At 40.2% G+C, this 27764-nt stretch overlaps 1 protein-coding gene across 9 annotated transcripts; it reads left to right on the top strand.

Moving 5' to 3' along the window:
- On the top strand, positions 1–26051 carry MAK (male germ cell associated kinase). Of its 9 annotated transcripts, none has more exons than XM_081206372.1 (15): positions 1–258; positions 5100–5408; positions 6043–6097; positions 6184–6305; positions 8052–8131; positions 9846–9978; positions 10153–10324; positions 11021–11188; positions 12104–12430; positions 12866–13056; positions 13979–14106; positions 14374–14502; positions 16074–16148; positions 20781–20903; positions 22205–22297. In XM_081206372.1, the coding sequence occupies exons 2-15, from the start codon at positions 5308–5310 to the stop codon at positions 22294–22296; spliced, it is 1896 nt and encodes a 631-aa protein (XP_081062498.1). In that variant the 5' UTR covers positions 1–258; positions 5100–5307; the 3' UTR covers position 22297. The 9 variants fall into 9 exon arrangements, with proteins under 9 accessions (XP_081062498.1, XP_081062502.1, XP_081062501.1 ...); XM_081206371.1 differs by lacking the exon at positions 22205–22297 and adding an exon at positions 25615–26051 and having other exon boundaries at positions 79–258; positions 16077–16148; XM_081206370.1 differs by lacking the exon at positions 22205–22297 and adding an exon at positions 25615–26051 and having other exon boundaries at positions 79–258.
- The last annotated feature ends 1713 nt before the right edge of the window (positions 26052–27764 follow it).

The following is a 27764-nucleotide window of genomic DNA, read 5'->3' as shown; positions in this document are numbered from 1 at the left end:
CCCTACTCCTCCTCAACTGCTCTTAGGCCCGCCCGCTCCTCCTGCGTGCCTCGAGAGCTGGCGCCGGCGATTCGTGTTGCCTAGGAAACGGGTCGCCGCCGCTTCTTGACGCCGCCGCCGGTTCTAGACCCCTGGCCGGGTTTAGAGTCGAGGGAGCTGCTGGTGGTTCGGAGGTTGGGATGAGGCGGCCAAGGGAAGAAGGAGGAGGACCCGGAGGGGGCGGCCCCGGAGCCTCCGCAGGCGGCCAGCAGCTCAGCGGTGAGTGAGGCTAAAGGCGGCGGCGGCAGGGAGGGCGGATTAAGGAGGGTGACGAGGCGGGTAGGCAAAGAAAAACGCCTTTAACACCCCCCCCCCGCGCTCTTATTCTGGAGCAGCCCCGTTTGAAGCATTGCAGGGGGTTGGTCTAGATGACCGTGGGGACCCCCTTCCAACTCTACGGTTCCATGATTCTTGTGACTTGGGATTTTACTTCCCAGGCTCCCGTTAACTTTGGGCGGGACTTCAGAGTTCAGGCGCGATCAAGCTATAAGGGCCTTTAGAATCGCGTCTATTTCAGTGGGAAGCAGCTTAAAATGGGATATCAAGCATAGGAGCGACTTTGCGCTTTTCGTTTATGTATCTCACTTTTTCCTCCGAGGGGCTCGCATCACTTATTTTATCCACGCAGGGAGGGGTGGGTAAGCCTGAAAGGAGGTGGGCAACCCACTGAGTTTCATAGCTGTATGCGGGTTTGAATCTGGGCCTCCTACCAGGATCTAATATTACTTTCTTCCACTGTGTTACAGTGGCTCTTAACAGTACTTAATCTGGGTACCTAATGAGACGTGGGTTGAAATTTCCAAGAATGACGGTGCAGTCCGAAACGTGTACTACCCAGAAGGAGATCTGATGGGTGTAATGGGGAGTTGTAAGATGGTAGAATAATAGTATTGTAGAGTTGGAAGAGAGCATGAGCAACCCTCTGCAATGCAGGAATCTTTCACCCAACATGGGGCTTGAACCCACAGCCCTGAGATTAAGAGTCTCATGCTCTATAGACTGAGCTATCCCAACTCAACTATGTATTTCTTTAAAATCTCTGGCTACCCTATCTACTGGTAAGACTGGAGGGCCACAAGGGGACCATGGTAGGGAAACACTGATCTACAGCATGTCATCAAATCCCCCCCTCCAAAAAAAAGGAGCACCTGTATAGGTTTTGCTTGACCAATCACAGCTGTCACCTTCCTCATCCAAACTTAGGTATTTTCTATTCACTTGTGATAACAGGATTGTTGCAGAGTTAGATAGAACTATTGGTGGGGGGCTGTGGGCTGAAATTCCATGGCGGGAGGATTGGTTTTGCCTTCAAGAAGCTGATCAAAACAAAGATCAACCACAATCTGCCAAACATCATTTATAAGCTTTTTCATATGGGAAAATAAATATTTTAAAATTACTATGAGCTGGAGATTCAGAAATCTAAAATTTTCAATTAGCCTAAGATAATTTAGAACTATGGCTGCAACCCTAAATATATGTTGAGCACAATCTGAAGCAGAGAAATTCTACATTGATTCCAATAGGTAGGGTTAATGCTGCACTTGATAGTACTGTATTTTTTTAATGTTCCCTCCACTGAAATCACTTATAAACATTTTCAATAAATACAATTAAGAGCAGATTATAATAAAGTGGGTGAAATTATTGAATGCATATTGTTTCTAGGTGTGCTAAACGAAACGTAGAAGGGTAGGGACAGCATCTTCTCTTAACTATGGGGATGATGACAGATGTACAAATGCCAAGAAGAGAAGAGTTCAAATAGTGTTCTTTATTCACAGAATGAAGGGTGCAGTTTCCACTTGAATAAAAATATGTGAAACTACCTTGTTTACTACCTTGACTACCACTTGTCACTGTTTAGCAACAGCAGCAGTTTGTCCTGTAAAAGTAAACACGGAAAGGAAACTAAAGCAAAATGAAATCTCTTCAAGTATATGAGTATGCATTAATTCCCCCTGCCATGCATTTAAACACCACCTGTTTCCTATTGCCAGTGGAGCAAGAGTTTTGCTTGTGAGCAGCTACCTTTCTGAACGTTTTCTGAATTTTCTGTCAATTTTTGTTACTGCATTTTTAAACAAAATAATAATAATGAACTGAACAGTCACTGCTAGTTCTCACGAAGCCAGTGACAAAATTGTTTGCAAGGTGAGCCTGATCTGGGTTTTTATTGCTTAGCATTCATAAGGTTTATCTTTATCTGTGAGAAGTTTTCTGGAAGGTGATCAGTGTGACCTGCTTTTCGATTTAAAAAAATGTGAAGCAGTATTCTAAACAAGACACTAATATCAACTGATATTTTCTTGTTTTTTTATTTCCAGTGCAGGGACCCAATGGTGCAACTGTTAGCTATCAGCACTACTATGCTTCTGCTTCCCCCTAGCCACTTTGTGACGCTGCTGTTCAGTGCAACATGCTTGCTTTGAGCACAGAAGGGATTTTCCTTCCCACAGCACAAGATCTAAGGTTGTTTATGTAATCCCGCACAGTAGCACACCTGTGGTTTTCATTAAAAGTACGGTAGAGTTGAATGGCTTTGCCATACTTGGCTGCTGGGGTAGGGAACTTGTGTCCCTCAACCTAATTTCATGGGCCTTCTGCAAGGAACCAGTTCATGCCCTCTGCAAGTGTTGATGGAGAGTACGCTGTCATGTCCCAATTAGTGCCTCTTCATTTGCTCAGTCAAGCAAATGAAGTCTAAAGATCCTGAAGTTCCAAATATTTGGGCAAAATCCACATCCTCTCTCATTCTCCCATTTTGCCAATGCTTCTGTTCTTTTCTAAGCTTTCCTATATATGATGTCTTCACAAAGCCCTAAAATGACAATAGGCTTTTGGATCTGGCTGTCATGCCCTGATTTTAAACAGTGAATGTTACTGAAAATAATGGCATTTTGTTGTGAGCTAGTATGTTACACAGTCCTATATTCCCTGACCTGAGGGTGAGCCGCATTGAACTTAGTGGGGTTTATTTCTTACGTAGACAAGTATAGGATTGCAGTAGCAGATTGACAAGCCAATGTCCCATAGTAGTTCTCTTGGTTCAGAATAATCACTTCAGCAGGTAACTGGAAAGGTGATATAAGCATCTTCTGTTGTTGCTGCTAATGACTTTAATTACCTGAAGGATGGCACATTTCCACAGATGGTTTTTTAGAATGTGTGTGTTTTACTGGCAGTGACTGTGGTTAGTCAACACTGATTACTTAGGCTTTAGTTCTTCCCATTGTACTATTTTATTTTTAGAATAGCATTTTTACAGGCAGTGTCATCAACTTTGATGTGCTTTTTGCCCACTAAGTATGGCTTCTGTTTTTGAAAAGTTTCTAGTTATCCATCTCTAGGAAACAAATGTATGTGCATCAGAGTTTCTGCAGGCTCTCTTTCAGTTGTGATGCTTTCTCTATAAGGTTACACCTTAACATAAAGATGACATTTCTGGTAACTATCTTTTTCCTGAAATTTGTCTTGAAAGGATGGCAATTATTCAGTTCAGTGTTACTTTGATTCATACATGGCTAGCTATCGCTCTCTGCAATTTTTCTGATCCTGCTAGGTGCATTTGCATTATGGCAACTTGACCTTTATCTGTCCTCTGCTTTAATCCTCCCTTGATCCTCCTTGAGGAGATTATTTGCAGCATGTCTTGAACAATGAGGAACAATCTGTTGTTTACAATAGCATTTTTCTCCATCTCCCTTGGGAAACTCCCAGGGGAATGTGATATACACTTTTCTCCAAGTTCTGCGTAAGAGTTAGAAGTATGCTCTGGGGCCTGCATATAATGCTCTGCGTCCCTGATCAAATTGTCCTTAAGAATAATGATTTTAAAAATCATATTAAGAGTGGGTGGAATGTTCAATAAACAGAAGAACTTCATTTGCTTATTCCTGCATCACCATCCTATTCTCTCCTTAGATACTTCCTCTGAACGCTCTGTTATGCAATTAAATCATACCAACAGCTGTGAAATGCTGCAAAACCATTTAATTTACTTCACATATATTTTTGTCCTTCAGTTCCATCCTCTAAAACTCAGCTACCCAGTTAATTCCATTTTAATTCTATTTTGACGCAATTGTCTTCTTTGTACCCTTCAAATATAGCTAGGTGACAGCTTCACGGGCTTCTGGTTTTTCACTATATTATTATTATTATTTATCAGACAACACATAAAGCATCCTTTTAGGTGTTCTATATTTGTTTCATCTGTTTTAGCACCACCAGAGAATCTCTTTTCATACAAGCCACTGGTCACTGAAGATCCTCTTGTGTGCTTTAGGAATTTTTCTTCACTGCATTGTTTGGATCATTCCTTGTAAAAGCATTCACAATAGCATATGTGCTGCTATAGCACCTCAGTTTGGGAACAACTCTGACATGCCTAATAGAATTGTGTTTGGCAGCTTTCTTTACCTCCATGAGAGCTAGAAACCTGTATTTAATAATGAAATTGTAGAGTATTAGAATTGTAGCTAGTGTTGTGGCAGTCTAGAAATGAAAACTTTGATCACTTTGGTGACATCCTGCGCAATACTATGGCAGAATTAAGTCCCACTAATTAAGTAAATGATGATGGTAAGTCCCATCAAGTTAAGTAGTGTTTACTTTCTAGTAAGTGGGGTTAGGTATGGTCTAAAGCAGCAATCCTGCACACACTTACCTGGGAGTAAGTTCCATTAAACTCAGTAGGACTTAGAGGACTTAGTTGTGAGTAAACATGAATAGGATTGCACTGCTAATATGGCAGCCTATATGTTGGCTTGAAATAATATGTTGTATAATTAATTAGTCATCATGATTATTAATAGTCAGAACCTGCAGTGTCGTTTCACTTGATTCTACTGTAGTATTAGCCCTTCTTGCTCTCTCTTTTTATCCTAGAGGGAATTTTCCCACTTTACAGGAAAGCTAGTTTGGCATTCTGCTTGGATTTAGCTCAAATCTACTTTGCATGTTTACTTTTTAAATATAAAATGTTTTAGTTTGCTTGTTGCATGATAGTAACATGCTTTTCCACAGAATACTTAAACAAAATATCTGTTTCTGTTAAGGACTCTTGTAAGAATGGCAGCATTATTCCCTTCACTACGACGTTATTTCCGGATAGTGTGGTTATAATACTGGAAAAGAAGACTGATGACTTAAGCAAGTACTATGACAGATTACTCGCCCATGTAACAGCAACATTCTCAAAAGTCCCTGCTTGAAAAAGAAGCAGTTTTAGCATTTTTAAGGATTTGGCTAACCTGTTTTTACAAAATGAATCGCTACACAACCATGAAGCAACTTGGGGATGGAACATATGGCAGTGTACTGATGGGGAAGAGCAATGAATCAGGGGAGCTTGTGGCCATCAAAAGGTACGTGCCATTCAGTCTTCATGCATGACAGTGCAATGTTACACATGTCTACTCAGAAGTAGGCCCCATTGAGGTCAGTGGGAATTACTTCCAAGTAGGAAGGAGTCTGCATATGATGTTGGTTGCTGCTAGTGAAACATTAACAAAATATAAATAACAACAAATATGTAAATAATTGAAGCCTCATTCTGGATGCTCTTTAAGCAGTAGTAGACATCACATGTAATTCCCCCCCCCTGTTGGCTTGTGCTCTTTGAGCCACCTCATTTTTCTCCCACTTTGCCTTCTGAGGTGGCTTTTTACCTTTTGCTGGGCTGCTGCTTCTGGCTAGCTGAATTGCAGCATTGGGACCCTTTCTGCGCTGCTTTATTTTAAGTTATGCTGATTGGAATAAGCCGTTATGGAGTGTACACTGCCCATTCATTTCTTACCTTTTTCAAATTCTGTTCAGTAGCTTGCATTGAAATTGCTGCCAAGACTTTTTAATTTGTTCTGATATTAAGTAGAGCACGTTGTAACTTCTGAATCGGGAAATAATATTTCAGTGCTCTGTATAATCTACTCTACTTTCTATCTCTTTGTGTGTTTCACTTTTTACCTAATAAGCATGGGTTCCTTGTGATTTTTATTTCAGAATGAAAAGAAAGTTCTACTCTTGGGATGAATGTATGAATCTTAGAGAAGTCAAGGTAATGCTCATATTTACTAAATAACTGTTTAGGCCTGTGTTGGAACCAATGACATGATCATAATTATTCTCTCTGATGTATTGCAGTCTCTGAAAAAACTTAATCATGCCAATGTGATAAAGCTGAAAGAAGTTATTCGAGAAAATGACCATCTTTATTTCGTGTTTGAATATATGAAGGAAAATCTCTATCAGCTAATGAAAGACAGGTATGTCCACTTTTAAAACTTTGCTTAGATCTGGTACCCACTGCTCAGTGGGTACAGCATCCTGTTTGTTTTTTCCCCTAGAACTCTGTTCACAGTTCTCAGTACAGCACAGAAAGGTGATTATTGCAATATCAAAGGGGAAATGTTCATGTTTCACATATCTAAGAACCTGACCTAGTTGGTTTACAGCAGATCTATTGAACATGTGAATATTATTTGGAGGTCTTTAAGCAGAGGCTTGACAACCATATGTCAGGAGTGCTCTGATGGTGTTTCCTGCTTGGCAGGGGGTTGGACTCGATGGCCCTTGTGGTCTCTTCCAACTCTATGATTCTATGATTATTGCAAGCTCAGGTATCTTAAGCAGGTCAATTAGTTTCCTCTGAGAAGAGCCTTTTTGTTACTCAATTTTAATTGGATGCTTTTTGATTTGTCTTGGAAGGGAGCCTTCTTTATGTGGCACAACAGAAACTGAGAACCTTGTATATTACTTTTTTGACATCCTTGGCATCCTATCTGTATGTCAGTCTGAAACAAGTTTCTCTTGCAATTTATGATGGACAAAGAAAACTAGTGAACTCTTCAGAAGATTTACTTTGTTAGCCAGAAAGTGTCAGACTGTTATTTAAGAGTTGTACTCAACATTGCAGTAAGAGAACGTTTTTTCAGCCCAAGGATTTCTCCTTGCACAATGGAATGTTCTGCCCCTCTCCTCCTCTTGTGCACCCCCTAAATCTGTTCTGGGAGTTCCTGAACCCTCCAGAGAAGATTTTGGAACAGAGTGGGGTATGCATGGGGAGGGGGGAAGTCCCATAGCGCTAATCCATGCACTAGTGCACATATTTAATTGTATCCTGTTGGTAGTCAGCAACATGTTGGGGATTATCTAAACCTTGTGTTGCTTTTGTTGAGTTGCATGTCATAATTGCCATCAAGAAGTACAGATTAATCATTTTGCTTTTTTATTGCTTTAGCTGGTGTAATATAGATTCTGTTATACTATTTAATATTTATTTATTTGTATTCAGCTGTGCTCTGTAGTCAATATTAAATTAAATGAAATTGAATTTTTAACCCAGCAGCTTTCAAATGAAGTGGTCATCAAAGCCATAGGATCACTTGGGAGGACCAGCAGAGCGGCAAGGTTGCAGCTTTCTGCCCTGCTCATCAGACCCAACTGCCAGACATCCATCCATGTGTTTGAAGAGTGCATAAAACACAGTGCGCATAGGTACAAATTGCATGATTTCCAAATTGTTCATGGATATTGACTGCACTGTTCAAGCCTACACCTACTGCTTTTTATGCACATATGCTCTATTCAGATGTTAGTGCATATTTGTGGATGTCTGGCAGAACTGGTATACCTGAACATACCTGGGAGGGGGGGATGTAAGCTTGCTCTCATATCGCCCCTAGAGAAAATCAGTGAGAAGATTGCTAGAGTTCAGAATTGTTTACATGTAGGAAGAGTTGCAGAAAAGTTTAGAATAATTGTGAACATCAATCATTGTGATTTTATATTTATATTGTTGGGCATCCTTAGAAAAGTTGCGGTGTGAATTCACTGGAAGAAGTAAATGAAAACGGAATACCATTCTGGATGGTTAAATCAAGGCTGTATGGGTTGATTTACTGCATTTATATAAGACTGCCACATTTTAAAAAGAGATTTTCTGCTTCATAAACACAAAAAACTTTAATGTTGCAAAAATCTGCTGACATTGTCAATTTGTTTCCTTTCAGAAATAAGTTGTTCCCTGAGTCTGTCATCAGGAACATTATGTACCAGATATTACAAGGGTTAGCTTTCATCCATAAACACGGTAAGACACTTCACTATTCTTGCTTTATCTGAGTAAAGTAAATGTACAGTGATAAGCATTTGTAACTTGGGGGGAAATGCTTCATGATTTGTTAAAGTAAGATTGGTGTATATTATTACTGTTATGCAGTGTCAGTGGATCAAATGGAGAAGGAACCTTCTGATTGATACATAATTCAGCCGGTCCTCTGAAACAAAGCTACAGCTGTGTATTTGTCACTACACAATAGCTGGCAATTCCCCACCCACCCACCCACCCACCCACCCACCCAAAGAGTGTTATGTTTAAATCCTTTGCTCTATCTTCAGTTTTCAAGGCAATATTAATTTTACCTCAAGTTGAATCCATCCAACCATTGGACCTCAAGCAGAAGGCCCTGTAGCAATCAAAATAAATATCTAGGACTGCTCCATGTGTTAGGCCAGTGATGTACTGAGACAGACGCATGGTTGTCATGGTGACTATGAAGCTCCAGGCCAGCCCCAGGACTTCATGGCCACAGTGAAGTTGTTTACTAGTGGGATTGATGGTACACTAATAAGATCCCTGATTTGTCACGGGGAAGAAAGTATCAAATCAGGTGCCCAGATGCACTGCCTTCCGTGAAAGAAAGATTCCATTTTTTTTGGCTGGTGCCCCCTTCCAACCCACCAGCCTGTGCTGGTTCTGTACAAAATGCTCAGGTAGACAGAGCTGGTTCAAGGTAGATCCACCCAGGTTTTCTGAATACATTGCAAGTTAACCCCTTCATCCAAAATGAAATCATGGATGGTGGTAATTTTATTATTGGCTGATGCGTTCATCGGCAGCACCACTTGGGGAGCAGTGGGAGGCAAATTGACATAGTCATTCAAACTGTGATGGTTGAGAGATGGTCCAGATGCAGCCATTTCTCAGCTGGTCTGACCATGCTCCAAATGATATCCCTGGTTATTGAGGTGCTCTGACCATGCCCCCAAAGCACATTCTCCTAAGCACATGATTCAAGTTGACTTTATATTTGGATTCTGCATGGTCTTTGGATAAGCCTGACCCAGTAACAAAGTGCATGTATATAAAAAGCAGGGCTGGGGAACCTATGGTCCTTAGGATGCTGCTGAACTCTATCAGCTTCAGCTACCCATGGACATTGGTCAGGGATGATGGGTGTTGTAGTCTAGCAACATCTGACAGGCAACATGTTTCCCATCCCTGCGTTGCAGCAATCCAAACCATTAAAAACTTTATGCCAATGTATGATCCAGCACAATGTTAACACTGAGTAGTACATATGAGTAGGTAAAAATACCTTAAAATAATAAAGCAGTAAAGTGCAAGTATCACAGATAGATTTGCTCTGGCAGTTAAAATGCAGGTGCCACAGTGAGACCTTTTAACACCCCACCACCACCATTTTTGGGGCTGCAGGATTTTGCCCTAGTTTAAAAGCAGATGGTTCATCATTCTTTAATTAAAATTCTTTAATTAGTTGCCATAATTACTAGATGCCAGCTGCTACAGGTCAGAATGTTCTCTGTATTTAATTTGATAAACAGATTTTTTAAAAAAGAAATGGTAAACTAGTTTAGAATTAATTCAAGAGAGATTACTTTTATTTTCCACTTGAATTCCATGCCCTAGTTCCATATTTCAGGTAGTTGTTGATACTGTGGTTTGTTTGTTTGTTTGTTTGTTTGTTTGTTTGTTACATCTTTGTCCGTATTCACATTTACAGGATTTTTCCACCGGGATATGAAACCTGAAAATCTTCTCTGTATGGGTCCTGAACTTGTTAAAATAGCTGACTTTGGACTGGCTAGAGAACTTAGATCTCAGCCTCCATATACAGATTATGTTTCTACCAGATGGTAAGTGTGGCTGCATTTGTAACCCCACTTTATCTGGGAGTAAACCCCATTGAATTCAACAAAACTTGCTTCTGAATAGACATGGTTAGGACTGTGTTGTTATTCAGCATGACCTTCACTTACCTTTTGCATCTCTGCATGAATGTATTCAATTATTTCTCTTCACCATCACAGGTACCGTGCACCTGAAGTTTTACTGCGATCCTCTGTTTATAGTTCTCCTATCGACATATGGGCTGTTGGCAGCATAATGGCTGAACTATACACACTAAGACCACTTTTTCCAGGAACAAGTGAAGTTGATGAAATCTTCAAAATTTGCCAGGTGTTAGGCACTCCAAAGAAGGTAAGCTACTTTGAGAATATGTAATGGCTTGGATGCTAAGTTAAATTAACCAAGTTCACAAATGGAAAGTTTGTCATCTCTTCTCTGCCCCCACACCTCTGCAGTGGGTTATGAGGAGGCTCCTGAGCAATGTGAAATAGGGGCGATGATTTATTATTCATATTGTTTAACAGTGGTACACTGCTGAAAGGCTGAAAGCCGGGTAACCAGGAGTGTTTTTGTGTAGATGGAATGTGTTGTTGTTGTTGTTTAGTCATTTAGTTGTGTCCGACTCTTCGTGACCCCATGGACCAGAGCACGCCGGAATGTGAGCTCCATTTAATTTTGTACTGAAAACAAATTTCTGGGTTCATAATTCTCTAATTTTAAATGTACAGGCAACTCCCCATTTGTGTGTGATCAGCACACATTTGACCACTGACACATGTGCTGTTTTTGGCACCACAAGGGGACACAAACTGTGCCTCAGAACACCCACCCGCCCTGCGTAAATGGGGAGTTGCCTGTATGTCTTTTACACTAGGCTGCCATTGGTGGATCTCAGATTTCTAATAAAAAAGAAAGTAGATTCCGCAAGCCTGAAATCTGCCCACTCCTGGTCTAGAAGAGTTCATTCCCCACCCCCAGCTTTTTTTAAAAAATGAATCCTCTTCTTATCTGATGTTTCATGACTGCTGTTGTATGCCTTTTTCTCAGAATGATTGGCCAGAAGGATACCAACTTGCCACTGCAATGAATTTTCGCTTCCCTCAATGTGTCTCCCTAAACTTAAAGACTCTCATTCCAAATGCCAGTAATGAGGCAATACAGCTTATGTGTGAAATGCTGAACTGGGATCCAAAGAAACGACCTACAGCAAGTCAGGTATGTCATATGCAAAATAGTTTAAAAAAATTATCATGAGTAGTTGGGCCACTGCTCCTATCAGCACCAGATGGCATGGCCAGTAGTTAGGGACTGTGGGAAATGAAGTCAGCAACATCTAATTCCCTATCACAGTTTAAAGTTTAAAGAAAGTAGCACTCCAATAGAAAGTTTGGGGGTTCTATATTCATTTTTGAAGGGCATGTTACAAACTCTTTCCTTCTATGGAAATCAGATAGTCACCAGTAAGGAGCAGGTCATTCTTAGTGGTGGCTCCATCTTTGTGGACTGATATCCTCCAAGAGGCATCTTCATATCCTTCCTTGCTGGCCTTCAAGTGCCCATGTAAGATTTAATCTGTTGAGCAAAGCCTAGATCAAAAGGAAAGAGGGGGAGCAATTGACCTCAGGTGGTTGCTCAGTGCTGTACCTGGCTTTGATGTTTTATTCAGTATTGGGTTGGTTTTGCTTCCTACTTTTATGGCATTGTGAACAGTAAAAGTGGGAATAAAACAAAGTTGATAAAATCCATAAAAGGTTCTTTCAAGTGTGCAAAGCACATCTCATATGTTACCTTAATAATACCACCCCTGCGAGGTATACCAGTAATGCTGTTCCCATGTTGTAAAGGAATTGAGAAATTGTTGTTTTCCCAGGGCCTGTTGAACTTAAGGTTAATATGATATTTCAATTGGGAATGTCCTGCCTTGGACTTCTGACTGCTACACCAGTTTCTCCATTTTACATGCAGTTAAAATTCCTCCTTGGCTGTTCTGTCCTGTGCATGATATTGTCCATGCCACAAAACTTGCTTGTATAAGATTTTGCTTAAAGAGAACTGTTTATCAGCCGTATGCTAGAATGATTGTAGACATTTTATTTGCATTCTAGTTATCAGCATTCTCTCTTTCTTCAGGCATTGAAGTATCCTTACTTTCAAGTGGGCCAAGTTTTAGGACCACCTCCACAATATTTGGATCAGAAACAGTCTCATCCCAAATCAATTCAAGCAGCAGATCCAAAGCCGTCTCTATCCAAGCTGGACCCTGTATCAAAATTAGAACCAGTATCTAAGCCAGAATCTCAGTCTTCACCAGATGCCCTTGATAAGTTTCAGCTGCAGTGTGTATCAAAGAATAGCCAGCAGCCCCTCCAGGCAATTCAGTTGCCACAGAATGCAGCCAATCAACCATCAAAGCAGCAGCAATCATTCCTTCCAGCCATCAATAAAAATTCAACACCAGTAAGTTGCTGTCAAGTGGCTATTTACCTATGAACAAGTCAAAAGTACTAAGTAATTACTCTGAAGTCCTGTTTTACATTCATATTAATTCAATAGGGTTGCATAATCTGCAGCATTCTGTGTAAATTTTGCCTTGGTGTTTTATTCTGAAATCCATTCTTTACAAAGCCACTTTCCACTTGTACCCATGCCACTCCTTTCCCTCAAGCAAACTACTATAGATTTCTCCGATATCTCTTGTTTTTCTCTCCGTGGTGCTTACTTCTTTCCTTACCCTGTAGCACGTACACTCTCTGCACACCAGATTTATTCTAGTTTTGCAGTCAGAACTCCTACAAACCAAGAAATACCACTTTCCAGTTTAGGATAGTAATGTACAGGTAGCAAGATGTTTCAGAAATAATATAGCCTTTTGTGTTTGTGTAATTGAAACAGAAGCAGATAGCCATAGGACCGTCAAATGGCGCAGTAGGCCTAAAAAACTGTCGGCGCCGATGGGGGCAGACCATGTTACAGGCGATGGATAGCTGGGACAATTTGGATGACTCCGAATTTGGGATTTCGTATTCTAAGAAGCCTAGCATCACCATGTTAAGTGAAAAGAAAACAAAGGAATCTGTTTTTAGGTAAGGCATTATATTTTGTCCTGTTTTCCCTCCTAGTTTATAATCGGTATGTGTGGGAGCAGGGAAGCAATCTGCAATACTTGCAGTCTGAAGACCAAAAACAGGATGAGTTGTTTCTCTAGAGCAGCCTTTCTCAACCTGTGGGTCCCCAGATGTGGTTGAACTACAACTCCCATCACCCCTAGCTAGCAAGGCCAGAGCTCAGGAATGATGGGAGTTGTAGTCCAACAACATCTGGGGACCCACAGGTTGAGAACCGCTGCTCTAGAGCTTTTGGCCCAGTGGGCCTGATGATTATTCCCCACCCACCCCCACAGGCCAACATTGACAGATGGGCAGGACCACTTAACTTGTTAATCATCTGATGTAATGTTGACATCAGGTATCTTACAGGTGGGCAGTCCCATTCACCTTTCAACGTTGACCCACAGGGTGGGCGAAGCAGTACCCAGCAGGCTTGAACCCTGCCCCTTAGCTGACGTCACCCAGCTGGTGGACAGGTGGTTGTAGCTTGGGGAATATGTCCCATTGGGCTAGCTTGAGACCACCCCCACCCCCAGAGCTTTACCACCTCAAGTCTGGAGAGCTTCCTATACAAAAGCAGCAAAATACACAAAGGCAGGCTGGACCAATCCATACACATTGCAATCATTGCCTGCGGGTTTAGTGTGGAATTATGGTCAGTGTATCTCTTTGAATCACAAAGAGGGTTTTTTCCAGAAGTGCTTCATTTTTTAACTGTTCCCACACAGCTTCCTGACATCCTTGCCTAAACTTTTTCAGTATAGGCTCTGCATGGAATCTGCATTCTAGGTCTGCTTCAACTCTGCACTGAATGTGGAAATGCAACATCCCTAAGATGCTGGAAAACACTGTTTTGGATCAAGAGTTAATTTGTGTCATGGGTTATCTTCACTTTCAGTGTTCCTGGGCGTATGTCCCCCAGATCTGGCCAAACAGGAGAAAACAAAGTTCTGAAGAGAAATGACTCTGGAATATCAACGACTTCAGCAAAACAGTACTACTTAAAACAGTCAAGATACCTACCTGGTAAGGAGGCAATTCTTTAATGCTTTTGATTACATTGGTTGGGTGGTAGAGGTTTTTCCTGCCTTTTCTTCTGCTAGTATACATAGGTCAGAGGAATAAGTGGGCAAAAAAGAGGGGGGAATCCAGGAGCAAGAACAAACTTTATTTCAAGAGGCACAGTTTTCAGTGAAAGGTATTGAAAAGCACATTGTGACTTCAGCGCTCTTGATAGGCTATGCCCTGAATTGGCAACTATATTCTAACTGTTATCATTATTATTTTTCTAAGGTGTAAACCCTAAGAATGTCTCCTCAGGAGCAGCTGGTAAAGAAGGATCCCACGGTAACTGGAATAATTCCTTGTTTTCAAAACCGACGGCACCAATTGGAGGACTGTCTTTCAGCAGAGTCAGTGCAGGTAATTAATGTAATGGATAGTTAAAAATCTCTGTGTACTCCCCTGTCTGATATATTTGATAGATTTTGTAAAATTTATTTACTATGTTATTTTTGTGATGGTTGTCAAGCAGCGTGTGTTTTCAGTGTTCTATTTGTAATTCTGCTATCAATGTGCAGAGCAGCAAGTATGCAGCCTGAGACGGTCATTGTCCATTTGTATCAGCGTTGCACTACATAGTGCTGAACATGGCTGTGTCAAATGCCTCTTGTCGGAATGTGTTTTGTGGTATTCATCAGCGTCCAGATGCATGTCTGTGTATGAGGGGTTCTCAGTCGAGAAAGGGAATTGGGACATGTATAGGGCAAGTATATGCTAAGTATAATGCTGAAATACAGCCTGGGAAGTTTTCATATTTACCCTGTGTTAATTTACAAGTAAATTGACCTCCATAATTCTTCTGTTGATGCCAAACAATATTAAAGAAGCGCTTATCAAAAGAAAGCAAATTACTTCAAAATTAAAACTGTAGATCTAACTAATCTCAAAACATTTTAAGTTATTGAAAGCAGCATAACCTAAGTTCTAGTCTATTTCTATGTAGACAACGTTTTTCAGGTTGAGCTTTTTTTTTAAACAGCTATGATTACAGTTCCATGGCAGTTTATTTCAAACCCTTGCATAATACCCTAAATATCAAGATAATCAGAAATCTCAAATAAATAAGACTGCTTCTTTTGTGTTACAATGACATTTGTATATTGTGAAATTGGAGGGTCCAGGTTTTCTGGTAAGTAATGTTCTGTTCTTTTCTTCAGACCACTCACTTTATCTGTTTGCAGCTCATGGAATAAAGCTCGTATTGCTATGACTCTACGTGGGGCTAGATTTGCTTTATTTTTCTGGGTTTGTATTAAACCTTTGCATGATCATACAGGGCAGATAAAAATATATATGAAAATATTATAAATATCCTGTCTGGGCTTTTAGAGGCAGGTAAATCAGCTTTACTCTTTAACCTATTTGAAGTACTCTTCCGTTAGCAAATAATAGTAATTACTTTTACTGTATTGATGATTATTAGCTGACTGCACATATGAAGGCTGCAGCCCTATGCACACTTACCGGTATATGAGAATTGGTCTACGGGGCTTAATTCTGAGGAGACATGTATAGGATTGTCCTGTAACCTTTTCGTACAAGAAAAATACACTATGCACTTAAATACAGATTTGTTAGAATTCTGTAATATTCTCTTTCTAGGATTAATAAAGGTAATTTGGTATTTCAGTATCCTATTCCTTCATCATGCTTATGATCATAACCAATCTCAATTACCTTTTGCTTTGCTTGTTTGATTCTTGGTAATAAGTATTCACTGGTCTAGCTCCTGTTTTAGAGATGAATCTTTCAACATTTACAGAATTGATACGGCATCCTAGAGGCTCACTCACACATGCTATATTCCAGATTGCTTTTTTATTTATTTTTGTGTGTGTCTTCCATTAGTTTCATCCATTCATTCTGTTTGCCTAAGGTATTTATTTTCATCCTTTTCTTTTCCTCCATCTGTTTTACTGCCTCCTCTGAAGAAGAAAACTTAATTAAACCAATTGAAAAACTGTCATGCAAAGAAAGAGTGAATGAAAAATTAGAGGACCCAAAAGGTAATTCCTGGCAATTATGTTTGGCAGTGCTTAATCTTTTGCAGGTTTTGGGTTTTTTTCATATTCAAATCATATTTATTTGCTTTTGAAAATACATTAATTGTATCATTTGAGCCTTAGTATTTTAGTTTGACATATGTCATGGCTTTAGCTCAGCATCTCCAATGTGCACAGAGAATCTTGTATGTGCAGAAGCTTCCTTGTTCACTTTTATGATCAAAGAGATCACAAGAGGCTCTTGGATTTGGAAGATTCCACAGGGCCATCTGGTCAAACATGTTTGCCAAAAAATGAAAAATCAACCGCCATCAATCCATCCAGTCTCTGGATCACTGTGTGTCACAGGCACAGAGAAGATGCTTCAAGGCTAACTAGGTCCAGATAATTCAGGGAAGCAATCTAAGCCAGACTTGTTGGGCAGCAATAGGAGGTACTTGCACATATTTAGATTATTCCAGGGATATGGAAGACAGAAGTGGACCTTTTGAACACTGAGTAGAATCAGGATTTGTTCACTGTCCTGAAGGGTGTGTCTTTTCCCTCAGCTGAAAAGGGAGTTATACTTAGAAAAATCTTTACGGAGCAATCCTGTGTGTGTACAATAGGGCATACACTCAGGTACATACACACAGAATTGCTGCCTTACAGTGAAATCATATACATGTATATTTAAAAGTAAATGTAGCTTACCCCTGGTAAATGTGTATAGAATTAGAGATGGTACTCATGGAGCGTAAACAATATGTTCCAAAGTGAACTTTGTCCCCTTTTACTGTGCATCAAGCATTATACATCAAGTACAAACTATACCTTGTTGGGAGTAGGTTTTTAAAGACCTAAGAAACTGTACATATCCTGTGTGACTCTCCAACACATTTGAGCAAGGATCTCTGGAGTTGTTTGAAAAAGTTTTAATTTACTTCTACTTGCTTTCTCCTTGTTTGTTTGTTATTTACAATGGACTTAGTGTTTTGGAAACTAGGAATAATGATGTTGATATTGTTTATGTCTCTTTTTATTGTGTTTCTTTCTGTATCCTATTATGTTTTGTTGTATAAACAAGATGAAAATATGCAAAAGAAAATGTCAGTAATTTCCTTTGACTAGGGCTGCACTGAGATGGTATTCTTCTGTTGAATTTGCAAAGGGCGCAATCCACTACAAATGCATGGGAAATGTGCAAAAGTTTCCTGATTGTGTAAACAGACTCGCTTAAGTATGAGAGGCTTTAAGGAGTCCTCTAATTTCCTGTTGGTTTGTTTAAATTTGCTAGGCACAAATGGGTGCGTAACTTTATGCCATTCATTTTAATACAGTGGTACCTTGGGTTAAGAACTTAATTCGTTCTGGAGGTCCGTTCTTAACCTGAAACTGTTCTTAACCTGGGGTACCACTTTAGCTAATGGGGCCTCACACCGCCGGAGCACGATTTCTGTTCTCATCCTGAAGCAAAGTTCTTAACCCGAGGTACTATTTCTGGGTTAGCAGAGTCTGTAACCTGAAGCATCTGTAACCCAAGGTACCACTGTAATGTGGCAGAGCTGTCTGAATCATGCTTACAGTGGCATGCTATGTTTCTTTCTGTAGGTTTTCCCATGCCAGAAGGTTGGGGCTGAGGTACTGAAGCACTTACTTTGATGAGAGAGATTTGTATGTGCATACAAACGTAATAATCACAAAGTGTAGCATGCCCGATTCTGGTTCCCATCAGGTTTCCAGTTCCTTCACTTTAGTGTGTAATCAGCTGGTAGGTTTCTCTGGCATACTGTGTATCTTTTCAAACATCTGAATTGTTCCAACTGCTGCTTCAAATGATGATTGCTCTTTTTTGCATGAGGGAGGATTTTAAGCAGAGGCTGGATGGCCATCTGTGATGGATGCTTTGGCTGAGATGACCCTCAGGGTCCCTTAAATGTAAAGGGACCCCTGACCATTAGGTCCAGTCATGGCCGATTCTAGGCTTGCGGCGCTCATCTCGCTTTATAGGCTGAGGGAGCCGGCGTACAGCTTCCGGGTCATGTGGCCAGCATGACAGGGTCCCTTCCAACTCTACAATTCTATGATTCTCAGAATATTGCATAATTTACAGTAGTACGGCTTGCATCCCACTCTGGCTGATACCATTGCAGAGAGTACACAATTCCCTCTGTATTCACTTCCAAACCATCTGTAGGTCTGGGAGGCCATATAAGCATGAGGATGAACACAACCACCTGTGAATGACAGTGCTTGGAAGAGGTAAGGATTCCCCTTTCCTAATCTTTCCGTATTTGTAGGCTTGGATTTAATATTTTCTAATTTTCTTCTTATTGTTGCAGCTTTTCCTCTTACCCACACTGACAATCTGTTTCTCTTTTGTATTTCTAACTAGATTCCAGAGATGGAGGCATTCCATGTTTCATGCATTTCCATATGGCTTGCAAAAGGTTCAGCTGCTTTCTTTTGAACTCTCTGCTTTGCCTTCTGCAGTAAGGATTCAAAGGAGCCAATTGTGATGGGGAACACAATTGAGGTTACCTTTAAAAAAAGTTTTCTAAATAAAACTGGTAAAACAATTTTTCTTGGGTTTCGGTTAATTAGCCGTCCTCTTCTCTTTCCCCCCTTCCCAACACTTAGATCTGCAGGGTATCCCGGCAGGCTGTCCACATGCCCCCACTTTCAAATATACCTAATGAAGCGCATATGTTTAAGAATGCAAATCTGCATACATTCCATGTTCTGTTGAAAACTTATGCCTTTGATTATAACTCACCCCAACTCAGCCAGGAATACACAGAGCAGAGCTTGTTTTCTTCTGCTCTGGAGGGTAGGACCTGACACAATGGCTTCAAGTTACAAGAAAGGAGATTCCGACTAAAGGTCAGGAAGAACTTTCAGACAGTGAGAGCTGTTTGAAAGTGGAATGGACTTCCACAAGAGGTGGTGGACTCCTCTTCCTTTGAGGTTTTTAAGCAGAGGTTGATTGGCCATCTGACAGATATAAGCAGCAATAAAGAATATTGATACAAATTTAGATAAAGCCGATGAACACACATATTTTCATTGCTTTGATACATTTTGTCAATATTTGCTCATTATTTTCTAGTTACAAAAAAATGCCCAATACTGGAAACAACCCATAGAAATCTGGGTAAATAATATTTGGAATGTAGCTCTATCGGGATACCTTACTCGCCATGGAAGGGTAATTAAAGGCACTTCAAAGATAGACACTTTTGGTGAGACTTGGCTTCCATTCTTTTCCTTTATAAATGAGACAAAATATACTTTTATTCCACCCACAAGACAAGAATCTTTGTGGAGAGGATACTTGAATTGAAAGTGCCCAAGTAAACGTATTGCTTGTGCACTGTGTACTGCATATGAAACTGAATAAGAATGTATAAGTTACTGTACTTATATGTGGTTCTTGTATTTACATGAAAACCAATAAATATCATTTGGATTTTTTAAAAAAAATGTATAAAATGCTTGAAAATTTCTTTGTTTGGGCTGTGCCTTTGGGTTTTGACCTGGGGTAAAGACCTGCTGTAGCAGAATTAAATAAATAAATGGACGCCTTGCTGGTTATCATTGTTCTTGCCTGTTTATTTAAGATAACTAAAGTCCTGCCTAGGACAAGCTACATTTCCATGATATTAGCCAATAGTGTTGTGCTTAACGACTTCCACCCAGTATTTTATTTCTCTGGCTTTCTTCAGGTGCATTTGACCCCTAATACTGGATTGGAAAAGTCAACTTTTCTATCAGTGGAGGGTTAATGATAATTCATTCTGAGACTGCATAGATAAATTGGTTCCTCTGGTGCAGATACTATTGTTTCAGAGAGGTCTTGGATGCATACATGGGGCTAGAGAACGACAGTAAAACCAACTGTGTGCATTAATCTCCCTGAAAACGTCTCTGATCAAGAGTTCAGTGTTTGGGCAAGATGCACCACTAGAAGTGTGATGCTGGCATTAGGACTCCAGTGGGCTTCATTGGAGATTGAATTTCTTAAAACCAAGACTGTACAGTGGAACCTTAGTTCTCAAACGGCTTAGTTCACGAACAAATCGGCTCCCAAACGCCAAAAACCCGGAAGTACCATAAGTGTTCCAGTTTTGGAACGTTTTTCGGAAGCTGATCGTCCAATGCAGTGCCGCTTGCCTCAAAACTATAGATAGTACTATTTCTTGTCAGTATGATTGCATTTTTAGTTGTACGCACACTGACACTGAAGAATGAACCAGTAAGACCTGGAGAGAAGAAAGCTGGACTTGGTGCACTCACTGATCATTGGGGTTTTTGTGTTGAACAACTTTCTGTCACAGCATTTCTACTGTCTTGTGGTTTGCCTGCACTTTATGTAAGATGTAATGCTTGCATCTAATTCCGCTGATAATTCTTTGTACCAGTTTTGTATGTACCAGTCTATCTGGGGATGCTTATAACACACAGGAAACTTATCCCTTGCATCTAAGTTTCTAGGCAAGAAGAAAGTTACAAAATTACGAACAGTGAACACATCTTTGAATACCTCTGAATGACTAGTACAGTCCTAAAATGACCCTTCAGATCTTTGGAAGAATGTGCTGGGTGCTTGAAATGCCCCCTGGTTTATTTATTTTTAAAATTTGTTTGTTTCCACAGGAAATCCTGGCTTTGTAGGAGCTGCTTACAATACCACTGGATATATTCCTTCCTTTCACAAAAAGGAGGTTGGTTCAGCTGGTCAAAGGATACAACTAGCACCTCTTGGTCCATCAGCGACTGGTAAGATTGCATTATTGTCTTATCTACAGTGAAACAAACCATCACGTGTTTCTGAAGCCTCTATCACTATGGCTATGCTTAAGGTTTTTCTCAAGACTAGACCCATTGAAATGAATGAACATGACTGCTCCATTAATTTCAGTAGGTCTATTCTGAATAACACTTACTTGAATAACACCCTTAATGTATCATGTCTGAAACATTAGACTGGTCTTGCAAAGGTTTTAATTTTGAGTGTGTGATGAGGTGTGTTTTTGTTTTTTTAGTTGTCTTGATTTTATAATTTTATATCTAAATTGTTTTCTTTGTTGTAAGACACAAATATAACTTTGTTACTGAGTAGCATAAACACCACCCATAACTAACTGAACTGAACTACGGTGATAAAACTGTTCTCAAGCATAAGTTTGCCCATTTTCATATTAAAACTTCACTTCAGCTTGGCATATTTAGTTTTGATTCCTGTTGGCAATTATTTAAAGTTCACATCTATCTCATTATGTAGGAGCTAGGGGGGAAAAAAGCTTTCTAGTTGTTATTATAGGGTATTGCACCACAAATGACATTTATCTTGTTAACAGTAAATTCCACAACTGCCACTGAGCATTAACATTGGCTTTCTGTTTAAAAACGTCATAGGATGTTTGTTTTTTTGTGCAGCAGTTAAAGATTTGGCTCCATATTAAAGTGTGGCTAATAATGTATTACTTTATGGTCTGTGATAAGTCATACACACCTGAAACCCCTTTGCCAAAGAACCCTTGATTAATTGGAGAGTATTTTTTAAAGCACCATAAAAGCAAGAATCGGAAGTTCACGAATTCCCTTGATTAAGTGCCCAGTAATAGATGTGCAGACTACAGCACTTTAAGACTAAATGAAACTTCACCCTGGGGTTGCCAAGTCTTCAGCGGGACCCTGTAGCTGTTGATTTTTAAAAGCAGGGTGATATGCAGGGAATTGGCAGGTGAAACTTTTCATGGTGTGGAGATAAAATGCATCCTTTGCCAATTGCCGTTGTTCAAATCACAACCTATAGAGGTGAATTGAACAGTTGGCAACCTGTTACTTCACCTTCCAGGACCGCTTGGCCACTATACCTTTTTAAAGTAATGAATATTCTATAGATTCCGGACACACATTTTATGTTATACTCTTCAGAATTACATTCATGATGTCGGTGTATTTTTATTTTGACAAGGGCTTAAGTTTACAAAGGAGTAAGCTGGGAATACTTGGCGCTCCCATGTTTCGGAAGGTGATCTAGAACTGTGTGTGTTTTACTGACTCACTATTTGCAGGTGGCTCGTTATCTCCACCTGGATATAAGGGCTGTGGAAGTGGCTTTTTAGAGAGAGAGAGCGGACCCAGGGTGTGGGCAGAGCAGTCTTGAGGTAGGAAACTTAGGTACTGCCATAGTGGGTGAAAAGGTCCCACTTCCTTATTCTGCTTGGGCCTTGATAGTTGCAACAAGGAAAAAAACACCATTTAAAACCACAAACATCAAAGGCAGAGTGAGAGATGGGTATCCCAACTCACTACAGATCTAGTGTGTGAGGCACATCGATTTCTGTAGCCCTTATTCCACAAAAAGTGCTGTCTGACTAGTGCCATATCTAGTCACCTTTTAACTGTCTCCACATAATGGGTTTGTCTCTAGTCATTTACATACATGGACTAGAAGTTGTTGGTTGCTTGTTGGAGAAAATTATTCCTTGACTCCGCAACCTTTAGGAATGCAGTTACCAGTGGGAATCCTTGCCCCATAACTAGGGTTGCTAGTTTCCCTCCTGCCCACCAGCTTTTTTTTCCTGAAAGAGAGATCAGTTCTATAATGGCTCCCTGGTGTTCAGAAATACCAACCGCTACAGTTTCCCCATTAAATCACCATGGTATGGAAAACATGGCACCCTGAATTTCTGCCCATTGTGCAGCTTTTAATTGAACAGAAACTCTGTCAGGAAAAAGCTGGAGATCTTTTTCTGTAACACCCAGAGGGAAAGGCTTAACTATTCTATTGTATTCTAGCTTTCTCCTCCCACTTTATACAGCAAACATGTTTATTTTTCTTGTCATGTTCTCACCTTTTTATCACTTCATTTATTTTGCCTGTCAGAGCTTCCTACTATCTGTGACACAAAGAAAGGTAAAATTAGGAAGCTGTGTGATGAATAAATTGTTTAGAACTGATGGTGATGTCATGAGGAGCATGAATAAAGCAGTGTAACCAGCATACCCTATTGATAAAAGTTTATGGGTTTGAATCTGCTGCCTCATGGAAAGCACATCTAGGCAAATACTGGCTGAAAGGTGCAGAGTGGATTACCTTCATTATATGCAGTTGCACAGGTGACAACTTGAAAATAATATTGAAGGGCCTGGTTAAGCCCCTCCCTGCATAATTGACAAAATATTATACACACACCATTTGAATGGCAATGCCCATCAACCTGGGGGGGGGAGCTGGGGCCCCGCAAATATTTTAGGGGGGGGCAAAGGGACAGCCCCTCGTGGCTCCTATGTGCAGTTGTCTTTCAGTGCCACAAGTGATGACTGCAAATTGCCACTGAACTTACTTTATTCTTTCACAAGATTTGTATACCACTTAATTATAATCAGTGCTTTTTTCTAGGAAAAATAGGTGCCGGTCTGCACCATGAAGTTGTTACAGTAAGTGCCACACTTTTTAACAACAACAAAAAGAGGTGCCGGTACTGCGAGTTCCCCCCTGGGAGGGAAGCACTGATTATAATAAAACCTCAAATGCACTTGCTGAATCTGAACATATCTCTGGCAACATCGCTTTTCTCTCCTCCTATCCCTGGAGTCCCTGCCAATAGTATGTGGGATGATGGATCGGAAATGTCAGAGAATGAACTGAGACTTTTCTATTCTTTTGGAGTTGAGTGCCAGTATTTGCACTTCTTAATGAATAAGCAAACAAAGCAATGCTTACCTGCCTCAAGCTGAAAGACAGCTGAAGGCAGCCCTGTTTAGGGAAGCTTTTAATATCTAAGGACCATTGTATTTTAATATTTTGTTGGAAGCTGCCCAGAGTAGCTGGGGAAACCCAGCCAGATGGGCGGGGTATAAATAATAAATTATTATTATCATTATTATGCTGGTCTGTGTGGGTGATATTCAGAAGAACAGGGTGGCAGTTCTCTGCAGTGCAAGTGAATTCAGTCTGGAGTTCTCTATCTTCTGGGAGGCTTTGGTTTAGGGAGGTCCAGAGATTGTTTACCTTGCTCCATGGTTGGGTACCATTCTCAGCAATATCACCTCTGCTGTCTGATATGAATGAGGCTTGCCTAGGGCTGTGCATCTAATTTTTATTTTATTTCTTGCAGTGCTGAACTTCTTTAGGGGGGAAATGATAGGTTAGGCATCATTCCCATACACACTTACTGGGAAGTAAGCTCAATTGAATGCAGTTGGACTTGAGTAGATCTGTATAGGATTGTTCTGATAGTACTCTTCACATCTACTTTAAGATAAGCCCATGGCATATGTCAAGTTTGATCAAACTTCTTGGAAAGAGTAAAGAATGGAGAAGCTAAGGAAAACAAGTTTAATAGCCACAGTGAAGAAAACACTCATTAAGATTTTGAGAAGTGCTTTTGTTAGTCCAACTGGTATGTTTGAAGCATGATTTAAAGTTAGCTTAGAAAGGAATCCGATATCTGCATTTATGTTTTGGTTGTGTGGACAGGTATTAGTATGCTTGTCTAATAAGGCGAGTGGGGTAATATGACAGTTTAAAAACTTGTGTATGGCAATATTTAGTATGTTGATGCTATTAAAGGTTTGTTTCCATAGCATTTGAATGAGTTGTGTATGTTTATTCATGCTCCTTGTAGAGATGTGTTTTGTAGGTTCATAGGTTTTTAGGCGCTTGTGAGTGATAGCAAAAAGCAAATGTGTTCTATAATTTAAGGTATTGCTGGATGACAAGATCCAGAGATATTCCCATTAGTAGCAGTTATGATACAGGCCAGTGTTTGAAATTTGCCAGGCGCAAATTGCAACCAAGTGAAGATGCCTGGGTGCCAGGATGGCGCCTTATGTCTCCGCCATCTGGAGGTGCATGCCTGGGGATCCTTGGATCTTGACTGTTTTCACACACTAGCAACACATCCTATAGAATTCTATCCATTATATTTTATCTGCACAATCAAAATGAATTTCAGGAACCAAAAAGTTGTATTGAAAAATGTGACTTTCAAGCCGTCTGCCTCCAAAAGGGCAACTAGGCATTCTGTTTTGGCAACTGTAACCCTGGTTTAAGGAGCCATTTGGCGCCTAGCTTATATATATCTGAGTTTCTAACACTGATGCAGACAGCCAAACTATCCAGGAATGAAATAGCTTACCTTGAGGCTGCTTTGTTGTCTGTCCTTGTACTGCTGTAGAACTCTGTGGTTTTGGCATAGGTGATTAGTTGTATGGCTTTGGTAGCGACATATATGCCATTACATCAGCAAAAAGTGAAGATAAACGCCCTTCTTTCCCTTCTCTTCTCGTTACCAATGTGTGCTATTACAGCTAGAGTATATTCCCCCCCCCCTTTGGGTGAATAGTAATATTCAGTATTGTGTACTATAAACTTATTAAAATAAAAAAAAACCTATTACTGTGTTTAACAGAGAGAGAAGTAAAGTTTTAGCCACTGGATTCTGGCTTATATTGACTTTTGTGTTTTTTTATTCAGAATATGCAGAATATGCTTGGAAAACGAAAGCTGCTCGTTCTCAGTTACCAGGGCCGACATACAACCCAGCAGCGAAAGGCATGAACATATTAACTCGCCCACCTGCAGTGCAACCCATCCATGGAAGGACTGACTGGGTGGCCAAATATGGCGGGCATCGATAGGAGGGCTTGCTCCCACTATGTATGCTTTACTGTGACTGTTATGCACTTCCCTTCATTTACTTCTGGGACGCTTTAAAGCACGTTTCTACTAATAGAATATCAATTCTGGAAAGAACCGAGAGCCTGTATTTTATTACCTCTAGGGGGGAAAAATAATAATAAATACGTTTTACTTAGAAAGCGTTCTTCAAAATAGTGTCTCTAAGGTAGGGTTGTTGTTGTTGTTTAATTTTGTTTACATTACAAAGTATTCTATAAAGTATATTGCCAAAACTAATGAGTATTTCAACTCTTTCTAGGTAAGTTTTTATTGGATCCCTTTGATGTTTCCTTTTAAAAATGTTTTTAAATGACATAAAAAAAGCAAATGCACATTTGCCATTGAGCAACTGTGAGTCATTTCTACGCGGAGAACAGCAGATGTGCAAAATGTAGGGTAAAGGGTGACTTTCAAACAGATGTTGCTTCCAGAACATTTACAGATAAAATCAGATTTGAACAATGAAAGTCATAATGATTGCTGGAGAAGAATCTTCTATTGCATTGTCTAGCTAGCATCAAAGGGTCCAGAACTAAACCACAGCCATTTGACTTTGTTTTGGGTTGCTCTATGTCCTTAACTATCTTTTTGTTTGCAGAGAGTGAATCCATACGTCAGGGGTGAGGAAACTGCAGCTTTTGAGATGTTGCTGGACTCGCAACTTCCATCATCCTGGCCAACAACATCTAGAGCAGTGTTTCCCAACCTTGGGTCTCCAGCTGTTTTTGGACTACAACTCCCATCATCCCTTGCTAGCAAGACCAATGGTCAGGGATGATGGGAATTGTAGTCCAACAGCAGGTGGAGACCCAAGGTTGGGAAACACTGATCTAGAGGGCCACAGATTTCCCACCTCGGCCATCCGTAGTCAGCGAGCCCACGAAAATAAGTGTTTTAGAAAGGTGACGTATCCCCAAGAGCCCATTTCATGTTGTATTACGCAGGCATGGGACCCCTCCTTGCATGTGGATCCTGCAGAAGTATTGTGAAGGCTTGTAAACTATTTAACTAGTGACCAATGTATACAGCTTGTCTCTGGATCTGACTTACAAGTGAGTAGGGAAGAGATTCATCTGTACAGCATTTTTGCCCTAATGCCCAGACTGTTATGTGCAAAAGTGTACTGGATACATGTATGTGGTGGTTGTTACCTTTGCATGACACTGCAATGAAAGAAGCCTTTCATTGCACAAAGGATGTGTGAACAGGAGCACTGGAACCCTATAGAGCCCCTGGATTGAGGTGAAAGTTTTCTTGGAGATCATCTGCAAGTTTAATCTTGTGATTGAGAAATACAACCTCTGAATGGTGTTGAGAAAGCCTGCTTTCTTACCCAATAGGTTTAGCATAATTGCAAAGCCAGGAAATAGATGGGTATTTTAATTGTATTACTGACTGAAGACCTTTAATCTTTGTGCTCTGGAGGCAACGTTTATCCCCACCTTTATGGAACCAGAGTTCTGGTGTTTTGTCACAAATTGTCTGCAGGAAGTCTAGGCCACTGTGGGTTTTTGTGGGGGTTTTTTTTTACTCTTCACTAATTTTGTTGAATCAGAAATTTTAGTTAGTCCCACTTACTGTAGTGCCTTCGCCTGGTAACCAAAGCTGAACAACTATAGAATTTCCTACTAGTTCCTGAAGCGTATTTATCGTTGAAATCTCATACTCGTAGCATAGAGTTCGCTGCATTATCTGGCCAGGGACACATTTATGACCTCCTTTCCCCCTTTTGGATGCCATAAAGTACACAGTGGCCCCAAACCTATGTGCTATTTCAGTATATTTCTGTTTTTAGTAGATTTGCTAATATACTAGACAACAGAGATACAAACTGTGGAGAGATATATAAGGTCTTCTGCTTTAACTGCTAAATGTTATAATATGTTATGTTGTATTAAACCTGACAATCCAAAGTTTTAAAAATAGCATGTATTGTATATTTTTAA

This window comes from Podarcis bocagei, assembly GCF_964188305.1.
Source record: "Podarcis bocagei genome assembly, chromosome: 8".
Classification (NCBI taxonomy): domain Eukaryota; kingdom Metazoa; phylum Chordata; class Lepidosauria; order Squamata; family Lacertidae; genus Podarcis; species Podarcis bocagei.
This window is presented reverse-complemented; position numbering and strand designations above follow the sequence as displayed.

What these genes read in the sequence shown, in the direction of transcription:
- MAK (XM_081206370.1), top strand. Translation starts at nt 5,308, where the DNA reads ATGAATCGCTACACAACCATGAAGCAACTTGGGGATGGAACATATGGC. An exon ending in AACGACCTACAGCAAGTCAG is followed by an intron (nt 11,189 to 12,103) that starts GTATGTCATATG and finishes CTCTTTCTTCAG; the next exon opens with GCATTGAAGTATCCTTACTT. An exon ending in AAAATTAGAGGACCCAAAAG is followed by an intron (nt 16,149 to 20,780) that starts GTAATTCCTGGC and finishes TTGTTTCCACAG; the next exon opens with GAAATCCTGGCTTTGTAGGA.